Source organism: Ahaetulla prasina, chromosome 1 (genome assembly GCF_028640845.1).
Source record: "Ahaetulla prasina isolate Xishuangbanna chromosome 1, ASM2864084v1, whole genome shotgun sequence".
Classification (NCBI taxonomy): Eukaryota; Metazoa; Chordata; class Lepidosauria; order Squamata; family Colubridae; genus Ahaetulla; species Ahaetulla prasina.
In genome coordinates, this window is record NC_080539.1 from 358008744 (window position 1) to 358031956 (window position 23213).

At 43.7% G+C, this 23213-nt stretch overlaps 1 protein-coding gene across 1 annotated transcript; it reads right to left on the minus strand.

The window, feature by feature from the left end:
* Positions 1–4710: 4710 nt before the first annotated feature.
* LOC131188147 (tropomyosin alpha-1 chain-like) lies at positions 4711–19680 on the minus strand. The gene is made up of 3 exons (XM_058163190.1): positions 19309–19680; positions 8995–9731; positions 4711–5017 (listed from the first exon to the last, which is right to left on the minus strand). The coding sequence occupies exons 2-3, from the start codon at positions 9106–9108 to the stop codon at positions 4817–4819; spliced, it is 315 nt and encodes a 104-aa protein (XP_058019173.1). The 5' UTR covers positions 9109–9731; positions 19309–19680; the 3' UTR covers positions 4711–4816.
* Positions 19681–23213: the final 3533 nt, after the last annotated feature.

Sequence of the window (23213 nt, forward strand, 5' to 3'; positions counted from 1 at the left end):
CGTGGGCACCGCTGGCCCAGCCAAAACGAACCCGCTCGGCAGCCCTTTTCGGGAGAGCGAGGTGGGGCTCGAGGGGCGGGAAGAGCTGCTGGGCGGCTTCTGGCATCCTTTGTTGGCCCGATCTTCTGGCGATGCTCCTGTCTCCCAAACGTCTGCTGAGTGGCAGCAATCAAGGCGGCTCAGGCTGCCCCACCTGGATGTGCTGGGCGGGACTCCGGGCCGGCTGGGAATTTGGGGAATAGGAGAGATGGGAGACGGATGGCGCTTTGTCTGCCTCCGCGCCGTCAAGTCTAGCGACAGTTCCCGCTCTCAGCCGGGTGCCTCGCTCAAGGCCCGACTGCGAAAGAAAACCGAGTTTCTGCAACCAACCCAGGGCGCAACTCTCTTAGGATGTGGATACGATAAGATCAGGGAACTAAAGTGGGGGTCGAACTAACTCCGAACAAGATTTCTCCAAGCCCCTGGTGTGCTCAGTAACACGCAGGGCAGGATGCCTAGGGAGCAAATCAAGATCATCCCAGTTTGGGGGGAATCAAAATCCACCTGGAAAGGCAGCCGTCACTGCGCTTGTGTTAGCATAACCTGCTTCAACAGGTTCCTTTGAATACACAGTATATACTGAAGCATAAATCAACAAAATAGGCAACATGTTAAATGGCAAAAGAAAGGAAGCTTAGTGGGCGCACAAATACGCCTACTTGGGCTTTTATGTCAACTGGTTAAGCGTATGTGAACACAGCCCTAATTGGAAGCGGTAGAGCTGGCTCTGAGATCACCTTCCTAAATTCCTTAATCTCATGACACATGGGCAGATTTAATAGTTTCAATCGGGAAATTTAGCACCCTAGACCAAGCTAAATCCACAGATGTTCCGGAAAATCCAGGAAGTTTGGCATTCAGACAAATTAATTAACCATCACATAAACTACATTTACACACTATTCAAAATAAACAATACAAAAGTTAAGGAAACCAAAAGACCGGAATACATTCTCTTCCGCAGCCAACACCCGGATAAGCGGGGATTAACACCAAGCAAACATCAAGCAGAAAATAATATGTTAATCAAGAAACTACCAAGTAGCAAACCACACCCTCACCAATATTAGGGCAAGCTACTTCATATAACAGGAAACTCCACACTCCCTTACATGGATGAGGTTACCTTGTTGGTTAAAGGAACAGCTGCAGGCAAATAACCAGAGAGATGCCACTGTTCAACCCTCAGCTACAAATGTTCTCTTCTAATGGCATCTTCCTTTTGTCCATCACTTAGTGGCTCTATGCTCCTGTACTGAGGGTGTGTTCACCTTTGAAGTTACTCTTAAAGGTTGGTTCAGTATATCCTGGTCAAAAAAGCAACTGTGGATTTTTCTACCCCAAATACGGAGCCTTCCAAGGGGCTTCCTTGGCCTGCTCTTATGTGACTAGAAAAAATGAGAGGGTGGGACCAAGGCAGGGAGCCTTGTGTAGCAAAGAAAGCATGGAAGAACAGACCTCCTCCCACAGACTCAGTGTGTGGCTAAACAAATATTTCTGCTTTGGTCTAATGCAGGGATCCCCAAGCCCTGGGGCACGGCCCACTACCAGGCTATGATCCTTTTATTATTATTATTATTATTATTATTATTATTATTATTATTATTATTATTATTATTATTATTATTATTATTATTATTATTATTATTATTATTATTAAGATTTTTATACCGCCCTTCTCCCGAAGGACTCAGGACGGTGTACAGCCAGATTAAAACAGTGCAATTTACAAATTAAAACAACAGTTAAAATAACATATTATATAATTGGCCGTCAAATTTGACCCAAAAATAAAATACCCCAGTTAAAATTATTAAAATTCAAAAAATTTAAAAATTTTTAAAAAGTTAAGCCAGTCCCGCTTGAATAAACAAGTGCGTTTTCAATTCACGGCGAAAGGTCCGAAGGTCAGGTAGTTGACGCAAACCAGGGGGAAGTTCGTTCCAGAGGGTAGGTGCTCCAACAGAGAAGGCCCTTCCCCTGGGGGCCGCCAGCCGACATTGCTTGGCAGACGGCACCCTGAGAAGACCCTCTCTGTGTGAGCGTACGTCTGTGAGAACCAGGCCGTGGAAGTGACAGATGAGCGTGAATGTGCACGCAACCCCACTTGTTCAAGCAGCAGGCAAACATGTATGTGTGCACTTGCCCGCTGCACACATTGGACACCCACCCCCACCAGTCTGCAAAGCTGAAACGGTTGGGGAACTCTGGTTTAGTAGTTAAGGCACCAGGTTAGAAAGTGGGAAACTAAGTTCTAGTCCTGCCTTAGCCATAAAAGCCAGCTGGGTGACTTTGGGCCAGTTTCCTTCTTTTTCCCCCCCCCCTTTTCCCCTTTTTTTCTCTTTCTTTTTTCTTTTTTTCTTTCTCTCTTTCTCTCTCTCTCCATCCCTCCCTCCTTCTCTCTCTCTCCCCCTCTCTCCAACTCATCTCACAGGGTTATTGTGGAGAAAATCTGAGGAGGAAGCAGGAGTGAAATCCAGCGGGTTCTGACAAGTTTTGGAGAACCGGTAACCGAAATTTTGAGCAGTTCGGAGAACTGGCAAGTACCACCTCTGGCTGGCTCCAGAGTGGGGTGGGAATGGAAATTTTGTAATACCTTTCCCCTGGAGTGGGGTGGGAATGGAGATTTTGCAGTATCCTTCCCCTGCCATGCCCACCAAGCCATGCCCACAGAACCCGTAGTAAAAATATTTGGATTTCACCATTGGGAGGTAGGTTGTGTTGGATAAGTTTGACATCTTGCGATTTGTAAAATTAATGAAGGCAGGATACAAACAAATCTTGTACGTATTTTGTAGAAAATTTGGAATAAAGAGGCAGTCTTCAGCTCAGATTGAATAAGTTTCAGGAGAAAGTAGGAAGCAACTTTTACTTCCCAATTATTGTAACTGGCTGGGTTTTTCTACACAAAAGTTTCTGCTATCAGAAAAATCTTTTTCCACCCATCCCCTCTTCCTCTTTCCTCACTATCTTTCCTTCCTTCCTGCTTCTTTCTTTGCAATGTATGCCAAAGGCAGGGATCATTTGGCTCCTTCCATTCTTGAAACAGTTCCAAGAACCTTTAGACTGAGGAGGAAAGTGCAAATACTTTAAAGCAAGAGTTAAGCTCACAAATTACAGCTTCAGTTTCTGTGGCCAAGGACCAAAGTGGACAAGGCAGCAACACTATGGAGAAGCTGGAACTTGTTTCCTCTCCATGCTAAAACTTTCCAGTAGTTCATACATCAGTTTTGACTGTTCGGCTACAAATGGTAAGAGGTCACACTTTCAGGGTTTTTTTCCTGTAAAATTTCAACAGTGTAAAAGAATATTTGTACCTCAAAGTTGAATTGTGGGTGTTCTTAGTACTCTCTGAGCTTAGCTGTATTCTTGCATTACCAAACTAGGTAATATCATCAGTGCAGCAAACTCAGAAAGCACCAAAGAGCTCCCCCCCACACACACACACAAGGAGAAGCTTGGAAGCAACCATTTGGTGCTTTGAAATGAATTGGGACAATAAGGCCTTTTGAAGTGTGGATCTTAGAAGGATAGTGGGTGAATGTATTAGTTTGGTTGCTTTTGAAGTGAACTGCTTGCACATCAGCAGTGGAAAGAATTTGGAAGTCTTGGTGCACTCTGAGCTTAGAGATGGTTCAATTATTGGACTACCGGGGTCTGCAACCTTAAACACTCAAAGAGCCATTTCGATCCATTTCCCCCAGAAAAGAAAACACCGGGACCCTCAAAACCTGAGTGGGTGTGGTCAACTCAATGTCACTCACTCCTATCCAGTCACATGACACCGCCCCAGCAACGCCTACCCAGGTTTTGTGGGAAACAGCTCCCCCCCCTCATCTCATCTCACCTCATCTCTCTCAGGCCAGCCGAGGAGTGACTGGAAGGGGAGGGCAAGGGGTGGTGGGTTTAGCCAATAGGGAGCCACAGCATGGGAACAAAAGGACTAGGCAAACATTATCAATATGACTGAGTATGAGTAATGAAATGTCTGTAAGCAAACAACCAAGTTCAGAGAGCACCAAACAATCCACATCTTAACCCTGAGTTATACTCTCTTCTATTGGAAGTGGGGAATGTGTACACCTCTCCAGCTAATGCCATATGTTGTACCAATAATATGCTCTGGCTGATGCAGTTCTGGTCCAGTCAAGATGGTTCAATTTCCTACAAATTTTGAATCCCTTCTCTCTGCCTTATTGGAGCCTTAACAATGTCTTCCTTAGGTAGGCCTCACGTTTTGAGAGAATTACCACTACATAGTCATTCAACGATCACTCATTCTGTAACCAAAGTTACAATGGCACTGAATGAGGGGTATTTGCAACAGATCCCCATAGTTGTGACCATCCCCGCGATCATGTGATCATGATTTGGGTGTTTGGTAATTGGCTCACAATTATGACATCACAATACCCCGCAGCTATGGGACTCCCATCTGCAACTTTCAATGCCAGCATCTGACAAGGAAAGTTGATGGGGAAGCCAGCGGGAGGTAGCAAAAGGCTTTATTTGTTTAACAACAGCAACCAGAATTGCTGCTAGTATGCAGCATGGTCATGTGATGCCATGCTTTATTACAATCATATCACTTAGTGACAGATTACCATTGTTAAACAAGGACTACATGTGTTCTGTAGTCCTTCACTATACTAGTATCTTAAAGTTTGCATTATGGGAATAGTAATAGTTGCCACCTATTATTAAATTGTTGTGGATACAATCAAGTCCAGGTTCTTGGAAGCTTCAAAGTTTATCCATTGTCGCCTAGCCATGTCTTCTACCTCATTGAGTCCCCCAACTCTCTTTTCCCAAAATCCCTTCCCAGAAATCTCCATGAAGAGTCTATACGTACATCTGTGGCTTTCTTTTCGGCTTGCTCCAATTTCTCCTGGGCATCCTTGAGAGCTTCGGAGTACTTATCCAGCTCATCTTCTGTTCCTTTCAACTTCTTCTGCAAAGCCAACAGCTCATCCTCCATCTACCCAGAGATCAAAGTTAGCTATTAAGACGTTTCTCAAATTTCTAACACCATACTGGCTGGGGAATTCTGGGAGTTTTACACATACACACACATTCTTTTCTGGATATGCTAATTGTGTCACTAATCTCAGTGCTTTGTTTTTGTTGTGGGGTCTATTAACATTCATTTATTGATAGTGATTTTTTTGCATGTGTGAATGTTATTTCTCTTCAATAGCAAGCCTGGTATGTATGGGACAAATTATGCCTCTCCATGAAAATTAATACACAGTTACATGGGAGAAAGATGTGGTTCAGGTGCAATCTGTAAGGTATCTTTTTACCTTTGCTTGTCATTGCTTCTAAAATAACAAATTTCTTTCCAATTCTGACCCCAGGATACCCCTTTTGCTCAGCCCCTTCAACAGAAGACTTCCAAACATCTGGAAAGAGCTGGCAAAATGAAAACTGTTTCTGTAATAGCCATCAACTTCCCTTTGGCAACTGAGGAAATATTACAGATGATGATTTTGATGTAGGGTTCATTCATTAAGCTAGATCATAATGTTGTTCAGTTTAGGGTTAGTATAGTGTGTGAACCCTGCGGCATTGTTGTTTGTTGAACAATCCATAATTATCTAGTTTGCAGACACTGCTAACCAGCAGATGAATTCACATTCTACTAAGACAAAATCAAACTACATTATAGCTTAATATTATTAGCAGTTGCACACATACATACATTCATACATGCTAATCCAAATCCAAGTAAATGACACCATAGCTATACTGATTTGGATTAGCACACTGTATGCATAATCCCATTCATTTATACTATCTGTAAATGATTTGTATGGCTGAGACTAGGTTCACCCATTGCATTAACCCCAACCTGTTTGTGCCCTAGGATCTTGCATGAAATCAGCTATTTTTGGACTGTAAACCATGATGAGCCTATTTAAACATGGTTTATTCCGTAGGCCGTAGTAGTTAATCAAACAATAGCTTCATTAGTTCAAAGTGAGACTTGATTTGGCTACTTACAGGGTCATTTTTTTCCAAGCCGTTCCTTTAGAATGAGCGGCCAAAATATGCTCCTTTCTTATCTTAATGGCACTCGCTCTCCTTCCACTTTCCCATATAAATCCATATTGCTTCCTGAAAGCAGCTATTTATATCACTGTTGAGCATGCTTTGAGTGTCAGTTTGTCCCTCTACTGAAGAGAATTTCTGTTATCTAGTGACTGGTTGGTGATAATGTGTCAGGCTGTTCCTTGGCTTCTGAGCACTGGGAAAGAATGCTTTGTCCTCCGTCTTCTGATAGGCTAGGAAAAGTTGACCCTACAGATGCAAAGAAGTACCTCTCACTGAACCAGTTCAGGTTTGGGGCTGATCCCATACTCAAAATGCTACTTAAATGCTCTATATTTTAGTCAGGTTTATTTAGAAGACTTCAAATTCCGTTCTAGAAATTTGTCCAGTCCCTACTTTTCCCAAGACTGGTTCAGCGATGAAGAAAAAAGCAAAGAAAGCACCTTAAAGATACATCACACTTTTTCAAAAGTTCTCAAACAATGAAGCACATTGTTCATACATTGCTGTGTGCCAGGTGTCTCCAACCTTGGCAACTTTAAGACTTGTGGACTTCAACTCCCAGAGTTGAATTCTGGGAGTTGAAATCCACAAGTCTTAAAGTTGCCAAGGTTGGAGACCCCTGCTCTAAGCCGTAGTTCAAGGTTTGTGAGTAAGCTACATATTAAGTGAGAAATCATGGTGTTCAGCCCACAAGCCAGAATTAAACAAATGACATTATCTGTTCGTGCAATAGATGAACTTCTGCATTGCAAAATCAGAAAATGGGAGATGGAAGAACATCTGACCCCATTCTTGGACTTGGGAGATATTCAATTCCTATCCGGTGGAGCCTGTATCTGTATGCTGTCCATAGGAATAATTTTGTGAGAAGTGGTTGGCCTGGCCTGAACCCCTTCAGGCCAGCTGTATCCATTCGAATAGGAAAACATATATCGGGTCTGAATCCATGTCCAGTTCTGTAAAGTCATAGCAGTTTATTTGGCTCAAGAAGCTACACAGAGCTGATAGCTGGAACAGTCGAAACATCCATCAAGAGTTGGAAAAGAAGCAACAGCTTCATCCTAGCAACATTTTAGTTGCATTGTAGAGGGAAAGTAACACAGCCCCCACTAGCCATGCCAGAGTCCCGGCCCCAAAGGTCAACGTTAAACCCAGATAGCGAGCAATCTGTGCTCTCCTCTGTTAAAGAAGTTACAAATAAGCGCTTCTTAATCCTCCTTCCATCCTATCAGCCATGACCTCATCCATCCTCACAGAAAATATGAGATGGCTGTTCAGTTTCCCTTCAGTCCTTCCAGACAGTTTGTTCAGCAAAATTGAGGGCAGGGTAGGTAGAGTAAGTGGGATGTTTCAAAACAATTCCCTATTCTAGAGGAAATACGTTATATCTAAAAATGAAAAACTGTAACAGTGTTTGTCTAATTACCAAGAACAATCTGATGTTGATGAACACGAGGGATGGCTTTATCTCCGCCTTAAACTTCCTGAGGGTGTGCAGCATATTTTACATTGGCATCTTTCAGTCTCAAAAGACTATGGTATCGTGCTCTGGAAAGAGGTCTTAAAACAGCATCTAGTGTGACTGAAAAGGCCAATTCGAGAGTGGCAATCTCTTCCACACTGAGGGCAGATACATTCTGTCCCTGCCCAGCCCCCAGATTTCGCTGGTTTTGGGACTGCCTCTTTTCCTCAGCCTGCTGAACAAATGTCTCTTTGAATTGGAGAAGGCCACACTGCGTCTTTAACCTCCAAGCTGAACAATCAGAGGTCAAGGTTTCCCAGTTGTTAATGTCCATTCCCAAAGCCTTTAGATCCCTGTTGCAGATATCCTTATATCGCAGCTGTGGCCTCCCTCTGAGGCGATTTCCTTGCATTAATTCTCCATATAGGAGATCTTTTGGAATCCAATCACTAGCCATTCTCACAACATGCCCAAGCCAGCGTAGATGTTGCTGTTTCAATAGTGTATACATGCTAGAAAGTCCAGCACGTTCCAAGACTGCGCTATTTGGAACTTTGTCATGCCAGGTGATGCCAAGAATACGTTGGAGACAGCGCATATGAAAGGTGTTCAACTTTCTCTCCTGCCGTGCGTAAAGGGTCCAAGACTTACTGCAGTACAAGAGTGTGCTCAGGACGCAGGCTCTATAGACCTGGATCTTTGTAATATATAGACCTGGATGTTCCATCAGCTTCTTATTAAGCCATACTCTCTTTGTAAGTCTGGAAAATGTGGTGGCCACTTTACCAATTGGCACAGCACAAACCCCACATTTATCTGAGGGTAAGCCCCACTTCTGTGTCCCCTCAGCCTTGAGTCTCTAACATGGAAATGACACAATTGAACAAGCCCTGCTTTTGAATAATAACAGAGTGACATTGTTGGAAGGGACCTTGGAGTTCTAATCTAGTCCAACCCCCTGCTCAAGTAGGAAGCCCCATACTATTTCAGACAAATAGTTGTCCAATCTCTTCTTAAACAGCTCTAATATAGGAGCACTCACAACTTCTGGAGGCAAGTTGTTCCGCTGGTTAATTGTTCTCACTGTCAGGAAATTTTTCCTTCATTCTAGGTTGCTTCTCTCCTTGATTAATTTCCATCCATTGCTTCTTCTTCTGCTTAGAGGTGTTTTGGAGAATAGGTTGACACCCCCTCCCCTCTTCTTTGTGGCAGCCCCTTAGATATTGGAAGACAGCTATCATGTCACCCCCGAGTCCTTCTTTGCATTAAACTACACATACTGAAATGGAAAATCTCTCTAAGGAAGACCAAATATTTACTCCAGCAATTGTACCACAACCAATACATACAACTCCTGCCACACCTAGCACATTCAGAAAGCATGCACAAATACCCTGCAAACAATGCCCACTCATTCACATCACACGCAGACCCTTCACCTGCTTGCACTTGTCCTCAGCTGCTTTCTTGTCCGCCTCAGCCTGTTCCGCTCGATCAATGGCATTCTCCTTGTCCAGTTTCAGCATCTGCATCTTCTTCTTGATGGCTTCCATCTTTGCTGTTTGGAATAAAGGCGGCTTCAGGTGTTTTTTAGGTAGACAAGAGAAGGTGAAGGCTAGCCTTCAGCTGGAGGCTGCGTGGAGAGAAATGGGCACTTCAGCAAGTGAAGATAAAGTTCTCGGAGAGCTTTCTCGCTGTGGTAGGCTACAGTTCTGATTGTGTCCCTGGTGGCTCCCTCTTCTTTTCACAGGCAACCTTTCTAAGAGATAAGTTGGAACCCAGTCAGTCCTGGCATCTTTAGCACTCAGGGATCACCTTATTTGGGCCTCAGCTTCTTTAAAGAAAGAAAAGCACTGTTTCCATTTTTAACCTTCCAGGAGGAGCAAAAGAGAATGCAGGGGCTGGAGAGAAAACCCGTCCGCCATTGTCAAGCAGTTAAAAGAAAAGTTGATTTCAGGGAAGCAACGTTCTAGAAATCCAGAGTAGGCACTCCAGGTCAAGGATGAGACAAATTCGTCCTTCTAAGAGGACAGCTTTGTGGTCAGGACAGTCTTTGGATCCAAAATAAGATGAGAGCCAGGGTGGTGTAATGATTAAAAGTGCTGGACCACGACCAAGGAGATTCCGGTTCTTTTTTGTCTTCAGCCATGGAAGATAGAGGATTTTGGATCAGCCACTTTCTCAGAGGAATTTTATTATGAGGAAAAACAAAAGGAGGAATCATTAGGTACACCTCCTTAAATTCCTGAATAAAATAAAAGCAAGCAGGCTCCAAAAAATAATAATGGTTCTAGCTTCTTCCATGATATTGGTTGGCTACTTCAGAGATTCAGTCCAGTCTAACCCTCTTCTTAAAAATTCCTGGTAGCCAGAGAATGCCTTGTTTTGTATGAATCATAGCATGGCACACATCTGAAGCATTCACCAATGATTTATTTGTGTTATGACATACATAACAAGGGATGGGTCTTATATTATAAGCTTGCAGTTGCCATTTTGATACTTTTTACTCTCCCCCCCCTCCCCACAGGAGACCCTTCTTGTGGGACCCTCCCAGTTCCAAATTAGGGGTGGGTCAGGTCAAGATAAAACTTAATTTTATTTCAACTACATTTAAATCTAATTACAGGGAGTCCTTAACTTATGACCGGTTGCTTTTCAAAGTTATGATAGAACCCCCTCCCCAAACACTACTTTACAACCTGGTTTCAAACTTCCAATGTCAGCCCCCACCCCCCCAATCATGTCACCGCATTTTGGGTACTTGGCAAACAGCCCACCTGTTGCAACTCTCCACATTCACATGACTGCAATTTACAACGGTCTTGATAGAAATCGGTTTTTGCTTCTGGTTTCTAGCATAACCACCCAGCAGTGGTGAAATCCTGCTGGTTCTCTCCAGCTCAGCGAACCAGTGGCGGCGGCAGTGGGTGGTTTGGCGAACCAGTAGCGGCGGCAGTGCGAGGTTCCGCCCATCCGCCCGGACGTCATTATTTCCTGGTTCCAGGAAGTAACCCGTTTTTGACCCTCATAGAGGGTCAAAAATTGGATGTGGCGATGGTGCACATCAAAAATCAGACGTGAAATGAGTGTGCATTTCCGAACTGGTAGGGAAGATAAGTAGATTTCATCCCGCCACCTGGTAACAACTAACAGTGGATTCACTTAACAATTGTGGTGTTTGCTTAATGATTGCAGCATTGCAGCATTTGCTTAACAATTGCCACAAGAAACATTGTAAAATTGGATCTGGTCACTGTGATGATGTGCTTTATGACCATCACGACTTACAATGGTTATGGTTATGGTCATAACTCATGGACTCCCCGAAAAAGCAAATAAAATTGGTTCAATTACTTTAAAGGCCTGCACAAAAAAATGGGGTCACATTCAAAATAACACATGGGCAATAGCTTTCCACAGTTTCATATTTATATCTGGGGATTGCAAGGGGTACTTCTAGAAATATAATTACTGCCAACTAAAATGAGTTCCTAAAATTATCCGTTTTCATATAATTATAACAGCTGCAGTTTTCGAAATCAGCAGAAAAGGAAGTGGTTGATTCCTTTTAATATGTCAGGCGACTGAATTATCCATGTGTGTCCTAAGATAAAGGGTCTAAATAGGATGTATGATAAATCATTGGCTGTTATTGGAATTGAAAATGTTCATCTGCTGTGTTTTTAATCTATGTTATCAGAATTATTGTTCTGTTCTTAGAAAACTATGAGCCTCCATTGCACCACATTTTTTTTTGTTTAGCACTGATTCTGCTGCATATTAAGCTTCTGGGCTTAAGGCAGTCTTCAACTTACCCACAATTGGCACCAGAATTTTCGTTGCATAGCAAGGTGGTTGTTAAGAGAGTCACACCCAATATTATGAGTTTTTTTGCCACCGTTAAGTCAGTCATTTAAGATGTTAAATGTATGCCGTCATTAAGTGAATCTGGCTTCTTTTTGCTTGTCGAAAGCCAGCTGGGAAGGTCGCAAAGGACAAACATGTGACCACGGGATACTGCAACTGTTATAAAAACATGTCGATTGCCAACTGCCTGAATTTTGATCCCATGACTTTAAGGATGCTTTGACAAGGAATCATACTTTTCAGTGCCGTTGTAACTTTGGTTGCTAAATGAATGATTTTAACTTGAGGACTATCTAAGTCAGTGGTGTCAAATGCGATATCATTGAGAGCCGCAGAAGGGTTCTGTCTGACCTCGGGGCGGGGGGCTGGTCAGGGTGGATGTGGCCAGCATGACCTCACTCACGTTGGAGGGGGCACTTATGGTGGCCAAAGTGCTCTGCTAGAGAAAACAGGCTCTGGAGCTCCATTTTAGGCTGGGACAGCCTCCTGCAACACTCTCCCAGCGAAAACTGAGCTCGGGAGGACCGTGTGCTGGTAGAGGCATGGCGGGCTGGTCCTTCACTGTTCCCAGAGTGGCCCCACGATCCAGATATAAGTACCCTGCCAGCAGTGGTGGGATTCAAATAATTTAACAACCGGTTCTCTGCCCTATTGATTTCTTCCAATAACCAGTTTGCCAAACTACTCAGAAAGTTAAGAACCGGTTCACCCGAAGTGGTGCGAACTGGCTGAATCCCACCACTGCCTGCCAGCCAGATCCAGCCCGTGAGCCTTGAGTTTGACACCTCAAATCTAGGTATTTCATTATAGGGTTCAGTTTCTAAGGACTCCTGTATAGCACACACATCTGCAGTCACATCTAAAACCTATGGATTGCCTCTCCCTATTTTGTATTAAGCTCTGTTAAAAAAAAAAAAAGGAAGTATCTATTGATTGTATCTGTAATAACGTAGGGAAAAAAGATCCTTTCTACTGGCAGTAAGACTTTTATCATGGGAATTTTCATTGCATGTTGCGTCACCATTTCTGCAAATCGTGGAGAATACTTGGCATGAATTGCAAACCAGAATTAGTTCAGGAGAAATTAGATAACACTTTAAAAATGCTCTTGAGTGTAAAAAGCCCAAATGTTTCTTGTGTTTTGAAACAGGCCAGGTTTTAAGATGTCTCTTTAGAAATCCAGATCTTTGCGGGTGGGGTTGGAATTGTAGGAAACTGGCCTATAAATGAGAAATCGTCCTACAAATGAATACATTTTCAGTTGCTCCAAATAGCTTTACTGTCCTGAAATTGATCTTGCTATTGTGGGATTTCCAAAGCCGCCTTTGCCAGTCCATTGTGTCCACAACAGATACTGCTGGGCCAGACAACACAAGTGGAACTCTGCTTGGAAACTCAGTGGAAATTAGATCCATCCCACAGGAACCGATGAGACCCTCGTCCGTAACCTTGTATGGCAAACATTGAGGGGTGTAGAGTGAAAGACAAAGCTTTGCAGGACAAGGCAGTGAAAGGCAAAGACAAGAACCAGAGACAGATTTGGCAGCCTGTGAGCGAGAAACAGTTGTTGGTTATTAGAATCCAGGTATGAATCCATCTTGTAGATTAGTCTTTTGATGTCTTTCAGATGCGTGAGGGCCACAACTCTCAAAGATTTCCAGCTTGCATGGCCAAAGCCATTTCTAGGAGCAGCAATCCTTCTCAATATATCCAAAGCAAAGCAATGGCTGTAATCAAGGGGAGAACCAATTTAGAAATAAGGAGAAATTTCCTGACAATGAGAACAATTAATCAGTGGAACGACTTGCCTTCAGAAGTTGTGGGTGCTACGAAAGGTTTTTAAGAAGGGATTGGATAGCCGTTTGTCTCAAATGGTATAGGCCTGTGATGGTGAACTTATAGCATGCGTGCCACAGGTGGCATGCGGAGCCATACCTGTGGGCACGCGAGCGTTGCCCTAGCTCAACTCCAGCGTGCATATGCACTGATTTTTGGCCTTCCGGACCCACCGGAAGTTGGGAAATGGGCCATTTTCACCCTCCCCAGGCTCCTAGAAAGCTTCTGGAGCCTGGGGAGGGTGAAAAACAGGCCTTCCGGTCCCACTGAAAGTTGGGAAATGAGCTGTTTCCAGTGTCTGGAAGGCCTCTGTGGGGGCTGGAGAAGGCCATTTTTGCCCTCCCTAGGCTCCAAGAAAGCCTCTGAAGCCTGGGAAGGGAGAAAAATGGGCCTACTGGGCCCACTGTGCCATCGCGTGCCAAAGGCAGGGGGAGCGCGGGGGGCCTGACGTATGCGCGGGGGGCGGGGCACATTGAATTATGGGTGTGGGCACGCGTGTGACCCCCCTGTGCTCCCCCCACTTTTGGCCTGTGACGGCAAAAAGGTTTAGCCATCACTGGTATAGGCTGTCCTGCTTGAGCAGGAAGTTAGACTAGAAGACCTCCCAAGGTACCTTCCAACTCTGTTATTCTTTTACTCTGTTATTCAAAGTATCCCAGAATGTAGAATGTGAGTCTAGGCCAGCTCAAGGAAATTTTGAAGTTCTGGCATAGAATTGCAAACATGGCATACTTGAAGGGCAGCCAGTTGATGAATGAGTCTTCATAATCAAAGAGACAAATTATATGATTTCTCAGGTTGGAGACGGCCAATTACAGAGAGGATTCAGGGAGTTTCTTTTCTTTCCCTCATGTTTCCCATTTGCAGCATAAGGCCAATGTAAATTTATAAACCTTTTACTCTGACCCTGTAGTTAAAAACATGCGATCTGCTCATAAATATCTATGAGCAGCCAATAAATGTCCTAGAAGGCTCTGGAGAGACAGGCTCCTATTATTATTTTGTCAGGGTACTTTTAAGGAAATCCTGAAAACTCTGAGCTTATACTCTTGACACCAGTCTTATTGTACCACACAGGAGGCCAAGTATATGCTCCATAAGCAGCTCAAAGAGGTTTAGCGTACTTAACTTACCTGCTGTCCTGCCCCTCTCTCTTCTCCTCCTCCTTCTTCTCTCACTTCAAGTGTCAAAGGAGATACAAGGAGTTCTGGTTCCTGCACTACTGATGGCCTCAACCAATGTTATTGGACGCCGTTGTAGCGTGTCTTTTATTTTTATTTTATTTTATTTATTTATCTGTCAAGCATGTATAAGATAACAGATATAAGTATAAACATGATTATAAATATTGGAAATGGATACAAATAAATGGGGACAGTAGGACAGGGACAGTAGGCACATTGGTACACTTATGCACGCCCTTTACAGATCTCTTAGGAATGGGGTGAGGTCAACAGTAGACAGTCCAGTGGTGGGTTGCTATCAGTTCTCACTGGTTTGGGTGAACTGGTAGCAGTGGCGGCAGGAGGTTCCACCCACCCAGACATCAGCAAAAACGCTCTGCGCATGCACAGGACTTTCTGTGCATGTGCATAAGCACTGCGTGCTCGCACACCTGCACACTCCCGATAGCGAACCGGTAGTACCGGGATTTGAAACCCACTACTGAGACAGTCGAAGGTTAAAGTTATGGGGGTTTGGGGATGAAACCACAGAGTCAGATAGAGCATTCCAGGCACTGAACTCTGTTACTGAAGTCGTATTTTCTGCAATCGAGTTTGGAGCAGTTTGTATCTATTCAGAAATCTATTTTTTTTTGCTACCGGTTCTGTGGACATGGCTTGGTGGGCGTGGCTTGGTGGTCATGTGACCAGGTAGGTGTGGCCAACTTGTAAAATGTGGTGAAACTCACTTAACAATGCTTTTGCTTAGCAACCAAAGTCTGGGGCACAATTGTGGTCATAAGCTTCCTTCCTTCCTTCCTTCCTTCCTTCCTTCCTTCCTTCCTTCCTTCCTTCCTTTCTTTCTTTCTTTCTTTCTTTCTTTCTTTCTTTCTCTTGTCTGTCTCTCTCCCTTCCTCTTTCTTTCTCTTTCTCTCTCTCTCTCTCTCTCTCTCTCTCACTCTCACTCTCTCTGACACACACACACACCTGGTCTGGGCATATAGACAGAGTGTCAGCTTTGGAAGCCATACTAGGCCGAAGGCTTCCACACACTGCCACTTTCTCCTGTTTGGGAAAGTAGGGGAGTGGGGTGGTAGTACAAGGGATTATTAGACATAACAACATTCTTCCTGCCAGTCAAGGTCAGGCTGAGCTCTCATCTGGAGAAGGAGTGGCCGGAGTGATGTCTTGAGATGGGACGGTTGAAGATTGGAGCATGTGATCGGCAAAGGGGTCATGAGGGTGGGGATTTTGGAATTTGTATTACTGAGGGAGGAACCCGGATCCCCAGATTCGGATTTCCACCAACTGTGCCAGATTACCTATGCTAGTAAAAGAACTTTGAAAAATGTTTGCTTCGGAGTCTTTTCTGCAAGAAGGGTTTTCTGGAACGCTGACACAGAGCCTTCCTGGGGAGTTTTCCTGCCCGGATGCTCCTGGCAGCACCAACAGTGGCAGCAGCAGCAGCAACAGAGCTTACCTGGGCTCCCCCGCCATCCTGGAACTGCTGCGTCAGGGAGTTTTGCCACGTGGACAATCTTGGCAGCAGCAGCGGCCAAGCTTGCCTTGGCTCCCCTGCCATCCCAGAACTGCACTGCGCCGGGGAGTTTTTCCATGTGGGAAGCAGTGACGGTGGCGGCAGCAGCAGAGCACAACCTGCCCTTCAGGGACCCGAAGGTGGGTGGCCCGGCCCAGAAGCGGCGTGTTCCCCATCATGGGCTGGGCGGGAGGAAGGCAAGTGGGTGGCAGTCAGCCAAATGGCCTGCAGAAGCCAAGTGCAAAAGCCGAGCGCACCACGCCCAAAAGGCGAGCAAGCCTTGCCAGGTGGTCCCGAGGCTGAGCACAGTGGGCTTGCCCCCCCCCCACTGCCAGCATTGGCTTACCTTCTAGATCCTCTCCCTGCAGCCCTTTCATGCTTTCCTCAGTTTCCTGCCTTCCATGTGGCCTTCCGCTTGCCTGTCTTCACATATGGCTGTGGGCCGCAAACTGGTTCAGGGGCATGGCCAACCAGAGATTTCCACCGGTTCTCAGTAGTCATTGATAGGTAGGACGTTGTAGCAGATAATTTTTTGAACTACCCTTATTAAGTCAGACTGAAGGTGGCATAGTTCTAAGTTGTCTAAGCCCAAAATTTCAAGCCTGGTGGCATAAGGTATTCTGTTGCGAGCAGAGGAGTGTAGGACTCTTCTCGTGAAATATTTCTGGACTCACTCAGTTGTATTAATGTCCAATATGCAATGCGGGTTCCAGACAGATCAGCTGTATTCAAGAATTGGTCTAACAAATGTTTTGCTAGTTATGCTCTAAATGCTCTAGTTAGCAGTACAATATTACCAGAGAAGAAGCCATGCAAGATTAAGTTAACAACTCTTAATGGCTTTTTGGCAATGTTGTTATAGTGAGCTCAGGCACTTAGATCACTAGAGAAGAGTACTCCAAGGTCCTTGACAGAGTGAAGGTCGTCTATGAGGTCGTATCCGCCCAGCTTATATTTTTTTGTTCTGATTTTTTTGCCAAAGTGTAAAATAGAACATTTGTTGGTTAAGATTTGGAGTTGCCAATTGTTTGACCATTCCGACACATAACCAAGGTCTTTTTGTAGGGCAGCAGCATTGTCAGTGGTGTTGAATAGTTTTACATCATCAGCAAAGACAACACAGTTGCTTATATCACAAAGGTCATTTATGTAAAGTATAAAGAGTGTGGGTCCTAAAACGTTGCCTTGGGGGACACCGCTGTTAACAGGATTTGATAGGGCGCTCCCTATTTTGACTACTTGTTGCCTGTTTGACAGGAACTTATGCAGGGATGTCTCTCTCCATCTTCTTCAGGGTCTGCCCACCATATTTTACCTATCCACCATGTTTTACTCCTCACCTTTCAAGTTGCCTTTCCTCTTGCACCAGCTTAATGACCAGAGCTTTTCGCTAAATTTGCTCTTAACTGTATTTTCTATTGTTGTTTCAACAGGCAAACTCAGATCTTTTTCTTCAGGACTAATCATTTCCTTATAACACCTTCATTCTATCCCTAAATTGGAATCTAAGGAAGAAAATAAACCTAGACTGTTCATCCCATGTATACCATCTTATCTTGGGGGCAGGATATTTGAAGGAACCACCTATGACATCCACCTGGTCCACCAGAGCTGAAAGGCAGGGCATGTTACACGTCTCATCAATTAGGAATGTACCCTGTTTCTCCCAGAATAAGACATCCCCTGATAATAAGCCCAATCAGGCTTTTGGGTGCATGGCAATAAGGCCAAGCGCTTATTTCAGGGTTCAAAAAAATATAAGACAGGGTCTTATTTTCGGGGAAACATGGTACATCTGGTGGGACCATGAAACAGGGCCTTCTAGGTGGTGGCCCCTTGTTTAATGGAAAATAATTACCCCTAAGGTACAGTTGGTCCCACCCTATTGTTTTGCCAATGGTCCTAAAGGGTGGTTTTGCCAGCAGGCTTGGGGACCATGAATGGAACCGGTCACGTGGTTGATCTGTTTGTGTTGTTGCTGTCCTAGGGGTGGGGTAGTATTTTAATGGGTTTTTTTATTATACATGTGTGTTTTTAATGTGGTGAGCATCCAGGCCCCTAGGTATGAGTCTGGTGGCTATGTAAATTTGTTAAATAATAACAGAATAAATATCTCAGTAGCCAGGAATAAGGTTTCATTAGATGAGCAACTCAAATAGTTAGAAGAACCATCTCTGACTCTCATAGGCTGACTCAGATTATTTCCGTTTACAACACTCTTCATTTCAGCTGTATTTCTGTATTTAGTTATTTGTGTCCTGCCCTGATTACTTTTACAAATAGCTCAAGGTGGAAAACATATCGAGCACACCTTGCTCCTCTTGTTTTCCCCACAACAATCCTGTGAGGTGGGTTGGATTAAGAGAGAGGGGTTTGCCCAAAGTCACCCTACTGGTTTTCTTCACTCAGGCGAGTCTTGAACTCATAGTCTCCTGCTTTCTGGCTTGCTGCCTTAATCACTAGAGCAAACTGGTCCTCAGATGCAACCTAGAGAACATTTTCATTATTAATGCAGTTATGAATCAAACAATGAATGTGTGAGTTTGATACACCTCCATACATCCTACTCACTAGTTACACAATGAATAGTGAATTGAGTCATTCCCCACATTGGTAAGATGCTAATATCTCAATACCAACTGTTTTATCTGTTGCTTGTGAATTTTTACAACAGGGGGAGCCTGTGAGCTAAAAACATTGATTGTGATGTAAATATTACTTGAAAATGTTAATTCTTATTACAGAGGAAACATGGAGCTGTTCTAGGGTGACGGCTCGCGTGCCCGCAGAAATAGCTCTGCATGCCACCTGTGGCACACGTGCCATAGGTTCACCATCATAGCACTAGACCAAACTGGCTCTTCAAAGTATCATTTATGTGTAAATGAATTTACACATTCTTAAGTTCTAATTGTAAGCCTTATTTTGCATAATACAATCTGTAATTAAATTAATAGTAATAGCTCTTAGACTTATATACTGATTTACAGTGCTTTACAGCCCCTCTAAGCAGTTTACAGAGTCAGCATATTGCCTCCAACAATCAGGGTCCTCATTTTACCAACCTTGGAAGGATGGAAGTCTGAGTCAACCTTCAGCTGGTCAGAATCGAACTACTGGCAGTCGGCAGAATTAGCTTGCAATACTGCATTTTAACCACTGCACCACCACCACAGCTCTTAATAATCGAGTTTCCTACACATCCAACCATCATTAATTACTGCTTAAAAATTCTAGTTTGTCTCAATTACTACGTGTTTCATTAAGTTTACTCAGTTATGCAAGAGTCTTGGGTCCCAAAATAATATACACTTAATTGGAAACAAACAGTAGAGGTGGTAACCTACCTGAGAGTTCATCCTTGTATCCTATTTCCTTCAGTACAAAGATGCCTTGGTAATTCAGGTAGTCCTCGCCTTAAGACCACAACTGAGCCCAAAATTTCTGTTGCTAAGCAAGATGTATTGGTGGGTTTTGCCCCATTTAATGACTTTTCATGCCACAGTTGTTAAATGAATCACTGCAGTTGTTAACTGAGTAAATGAATCTGACTTCCCCATTGATTTTGCTTGTCAGAAGATCATAAAAGGTGATCACATGATCCCAGGACACTGCAACCACCATAAAATACAAACCAGTTCCCAAGCATCTGAATTTCAATCATGTGAACATGGAGATGCTGCAATGGACGTAAATATAAAAACCAGTCAAAAGTTACTTTTTTCAGTGCCATTATTTTTTTTTGTTTACATTTATATCCCGCCCTTCTCCGAAGACTCAGGGCGGCTTACAATGTGTAAGGCAATAGTCTCATTCTATTTGTATATTTACAAAGTCAACTTATTGCCCCCCCCAACAATCTGGGTCCTCATTTTACCTACCTTATAAAGGATGGAAGGCTGAGTCAACCTTGGGCCGGGCTTGAACCTGCAGTAATTGCAGGCAGCTGTGTTTTAATAATAGGCTTCTTACAGCCTGAGCCACACTGCGGCCCTGTCATTATAACTTTGAATAGTCACTAAACAAACTGTTGTAAGTCAAGGACTAGCTGTAATTTCTACGTCAAAATCTTGGTAGTATTACATATGATGTTGCAAGACTTTTTTTTCTTTTCTTTTCTTTCTTTTTTTTTACAAAATCTTGATTTGCTGGTGATCCTCCTACCCAGCCTCAGTGCATAAAATGCAGAATAACAAAATTAACAGAGTAGAAAGGACCTTGGAGGTCTTCTAGTCCAACCTTTTGTCCATGGCAGGAGATCCTATATCATTTCAGACAAAACGGTTATCCAACCTCTTCTTCCAGTGATGGAGCACCTAATAACTACGGGTGGCAAACTGTTCCACTGATCGATTGTTCTCGCTGTCAGGAAATTTCTCCTGAATTTTTTCTTCTTAAATTTCTTAGTTCAGTGTAGAGCAGTGTAGGGTTATTCTACTGTGGAATATAAGTTCCTGCCAAATCAATATGACTGTCTGCATTGATTACATGTACTCCTCAGTATATGACTGTAATTGAGACCACAATTATGGTCGTAAGTCATGAGAGTCATTAAGTTGGTCATCATAGGACCGGGCCTCATTTTATGACCTTTTTTGCAGAGATCATTGAGTAAACACGGTGATTGTAAAACAACACAGCAGGAGTGGGATTCAACTGGTTCAGATCAGTTCGAGCGAATCGGTAGTTGTGACCTGTGGGTTGGCCCGCCCATTCGCCCCGGCACTATGCTGTCTTATTTAGCTGCATTTTTTAAGATGCGCATGCTCACATTTTCAGTGCTGGGGGAAACCGGTTGTTAAATTATTTGAAGCCCACCTCTGAAACACAGTGGTCGTAAAGCGAACATAGCAGTCATAAAGTGAATGCTACAATTGTTAAGCGAACACTGTGGTCATTAAGCAAACCCAGTGGTTGCTATGGGGCATTTTTTTGGGCTAAAAACTGGGAGAAAACACAGGTATCCAGCAAAAACGTCATAAATTTTGAACATGTGACCGCAGGATACTGCAACTGGCCATAAAAGCGAGCCAATTGTGACTGTCAAAAGGTCTTCACATAATCATGGGGGCAGTCATCTGGATTGCAAGTCACTCTTTCAGGGCCAATCATAATTTTGAATATATTTGAATATAAGTAGCTCAGGTTGGTAGTTGGAATGTTGGTCTGGACTCTGAGCTTGGCAATCTGGTTGCAAAAGTTTCATCGCCATTCGAGGAGACATCGTCAGTGTTCTTTGAATTGTGCTCGTCTGTCAGAGCGCTGGCCTTTAAATACCTTTTTATGTGATGCAAATTAGTGTGGATGTTGTTTGTTCGGCTACTTCTGAGTCATGGTCTGACTTCGGACTGTTTGATTGGCTGGCTGTTGTTAACGAGGCATTGTCTTCGGTTTTAAGTACCGCCTGTGTGATGTAAATTAGTGTTGTCTGTTTGGATACTGCTGAGTCATGGTCAGTCATTCAGCAGGTTCTGACCAGTTCTGAACAACCGGTTGCGGAAATTTTGAGAAAACCAGTAAATACCACCTCTGACTGGCCCCGCCACCATCTATTCTCTGCCTCCCGAGTCCCAGTTGATCGGGAGGAAATAGGGATTTTGCAGTAACCTTCCCCTGGATTGGGGAGGGAGGGAATGGAGATTTTACAGTATCCTTCCCCTACCACGCCCACTAAGCCATGCCCACCAAGCCATGCCCACCAAGCCACGCCCACGGAACCGGTAGTAAAAAAATTTGAATCCCACCACTGGTCATGGTCTGGTTTGTTTGAATGGCTGGTTGTTGTTACTGAGACGTGATCTGATTTCTTGTGAGCAACCACGATCCTGGAGATAACATTTAAATGAACAGGCACCCACCTACGCAACAATAAAAATCACAACCCATCTGCTCGCAAGAAATTGGACCACGTTTCAGTAACAACAACCAGTCTTTCAAAGAGACCGAAACCAGACCATGACTCAGCAGTATCTGAACAAACAACATTAATTTAAATCACACACACGGTACTTAAAACCAAAGATGGTACTTAAAACCATGCCTCAGTTACAACAGCCAGCCAATCAAACAGTCCGAAGTCAGTCCATGACTCAGAAGTAGCCGAACAAACAACATCCACACTAATTTGCATCACATAAAAAGGTATTTAAAGACCAGTGCTCTGACAGAGGAGCACAATTCATAAGCGCACTGATGATGTCTCCTTGAATGGTAACAAAACATTTGCAACCAAATTGCCAATTTCGGAGTTCGGACCAACAGCCCGTAATTTTGAATAGTCACTAAAGGATCAAGTCGTAATTTGAGGACTATCTGTACATATCTCATTGCAGCCAATCCTACATAGAACAGACCGTCTGATTCTATTAATAAATAAATAAAATACCCTCCAAGCCCAGTTATTTGCACTGCATATAGGGCTTTCTGTGCTCCAGAATTTGTCTTGGATGTGTCTTTTGCAATCTTGGGAAGGCAGGTTCTTAAATGCTTGAATGTTGAAGCTAATAAAAGCGGTGCGAGATTGCTAAGACAGAAGTGGCCAGGGAGTATCTTGCATTATTAAGGGTTCCTCCTATAAAAATAAAACCATATAGACCAGGAGTCGGCAACCCATGGCTCTGGAGCCACATGTGGCTTTTTCATCCCTCTGCTGTGGCTCCGTCGCTCAAAATATGTGTCACAACCGCCAATGTGGGACATCTGCCAACACGCGATTGATTGAGATTTTTGACCCCCGGTAGGCCAACTAAGGAAAAATCCAAGAAAAGAAAAGTTTCAGAAGAAAACAGAACGTTTAATGAAGTGGTGGAATTCAAATTTTTTTACTACTGGTTCTATGGGCATGGCTTGGTGGGCATGGCAGGGGAAAGATACTGCAAAATCTCCATTCCCACCCCACTCTGGGGCCAGCCAAAGGTGGTATTTTCCAGTTCTCTGAAGTACTCAAAATTTCTGCTACCGGTTCTCCAGAACCTGTCAGAACCTGATGAATAGCACCCCTGGTTTAATGGTATGTGGGCAGATTCATTTGCTTTCACTGCTGACGAAACTGGTTTACCAGTATGCTTAATATGTGGTGAGAAATTAGCATAAGACAAAAAGTCATATGTTGCAAGACATTTGTGGCTCCCAGTGTTTTCTTTTCTGTGGTAAACAGGTCCAAATGACTCTTCGAATGTTTAAGATTGCTAACCTCTCATATAGACAATACACAGAAATCAGAACCACTGCAGTTAAGACTGTGTTCAACTTT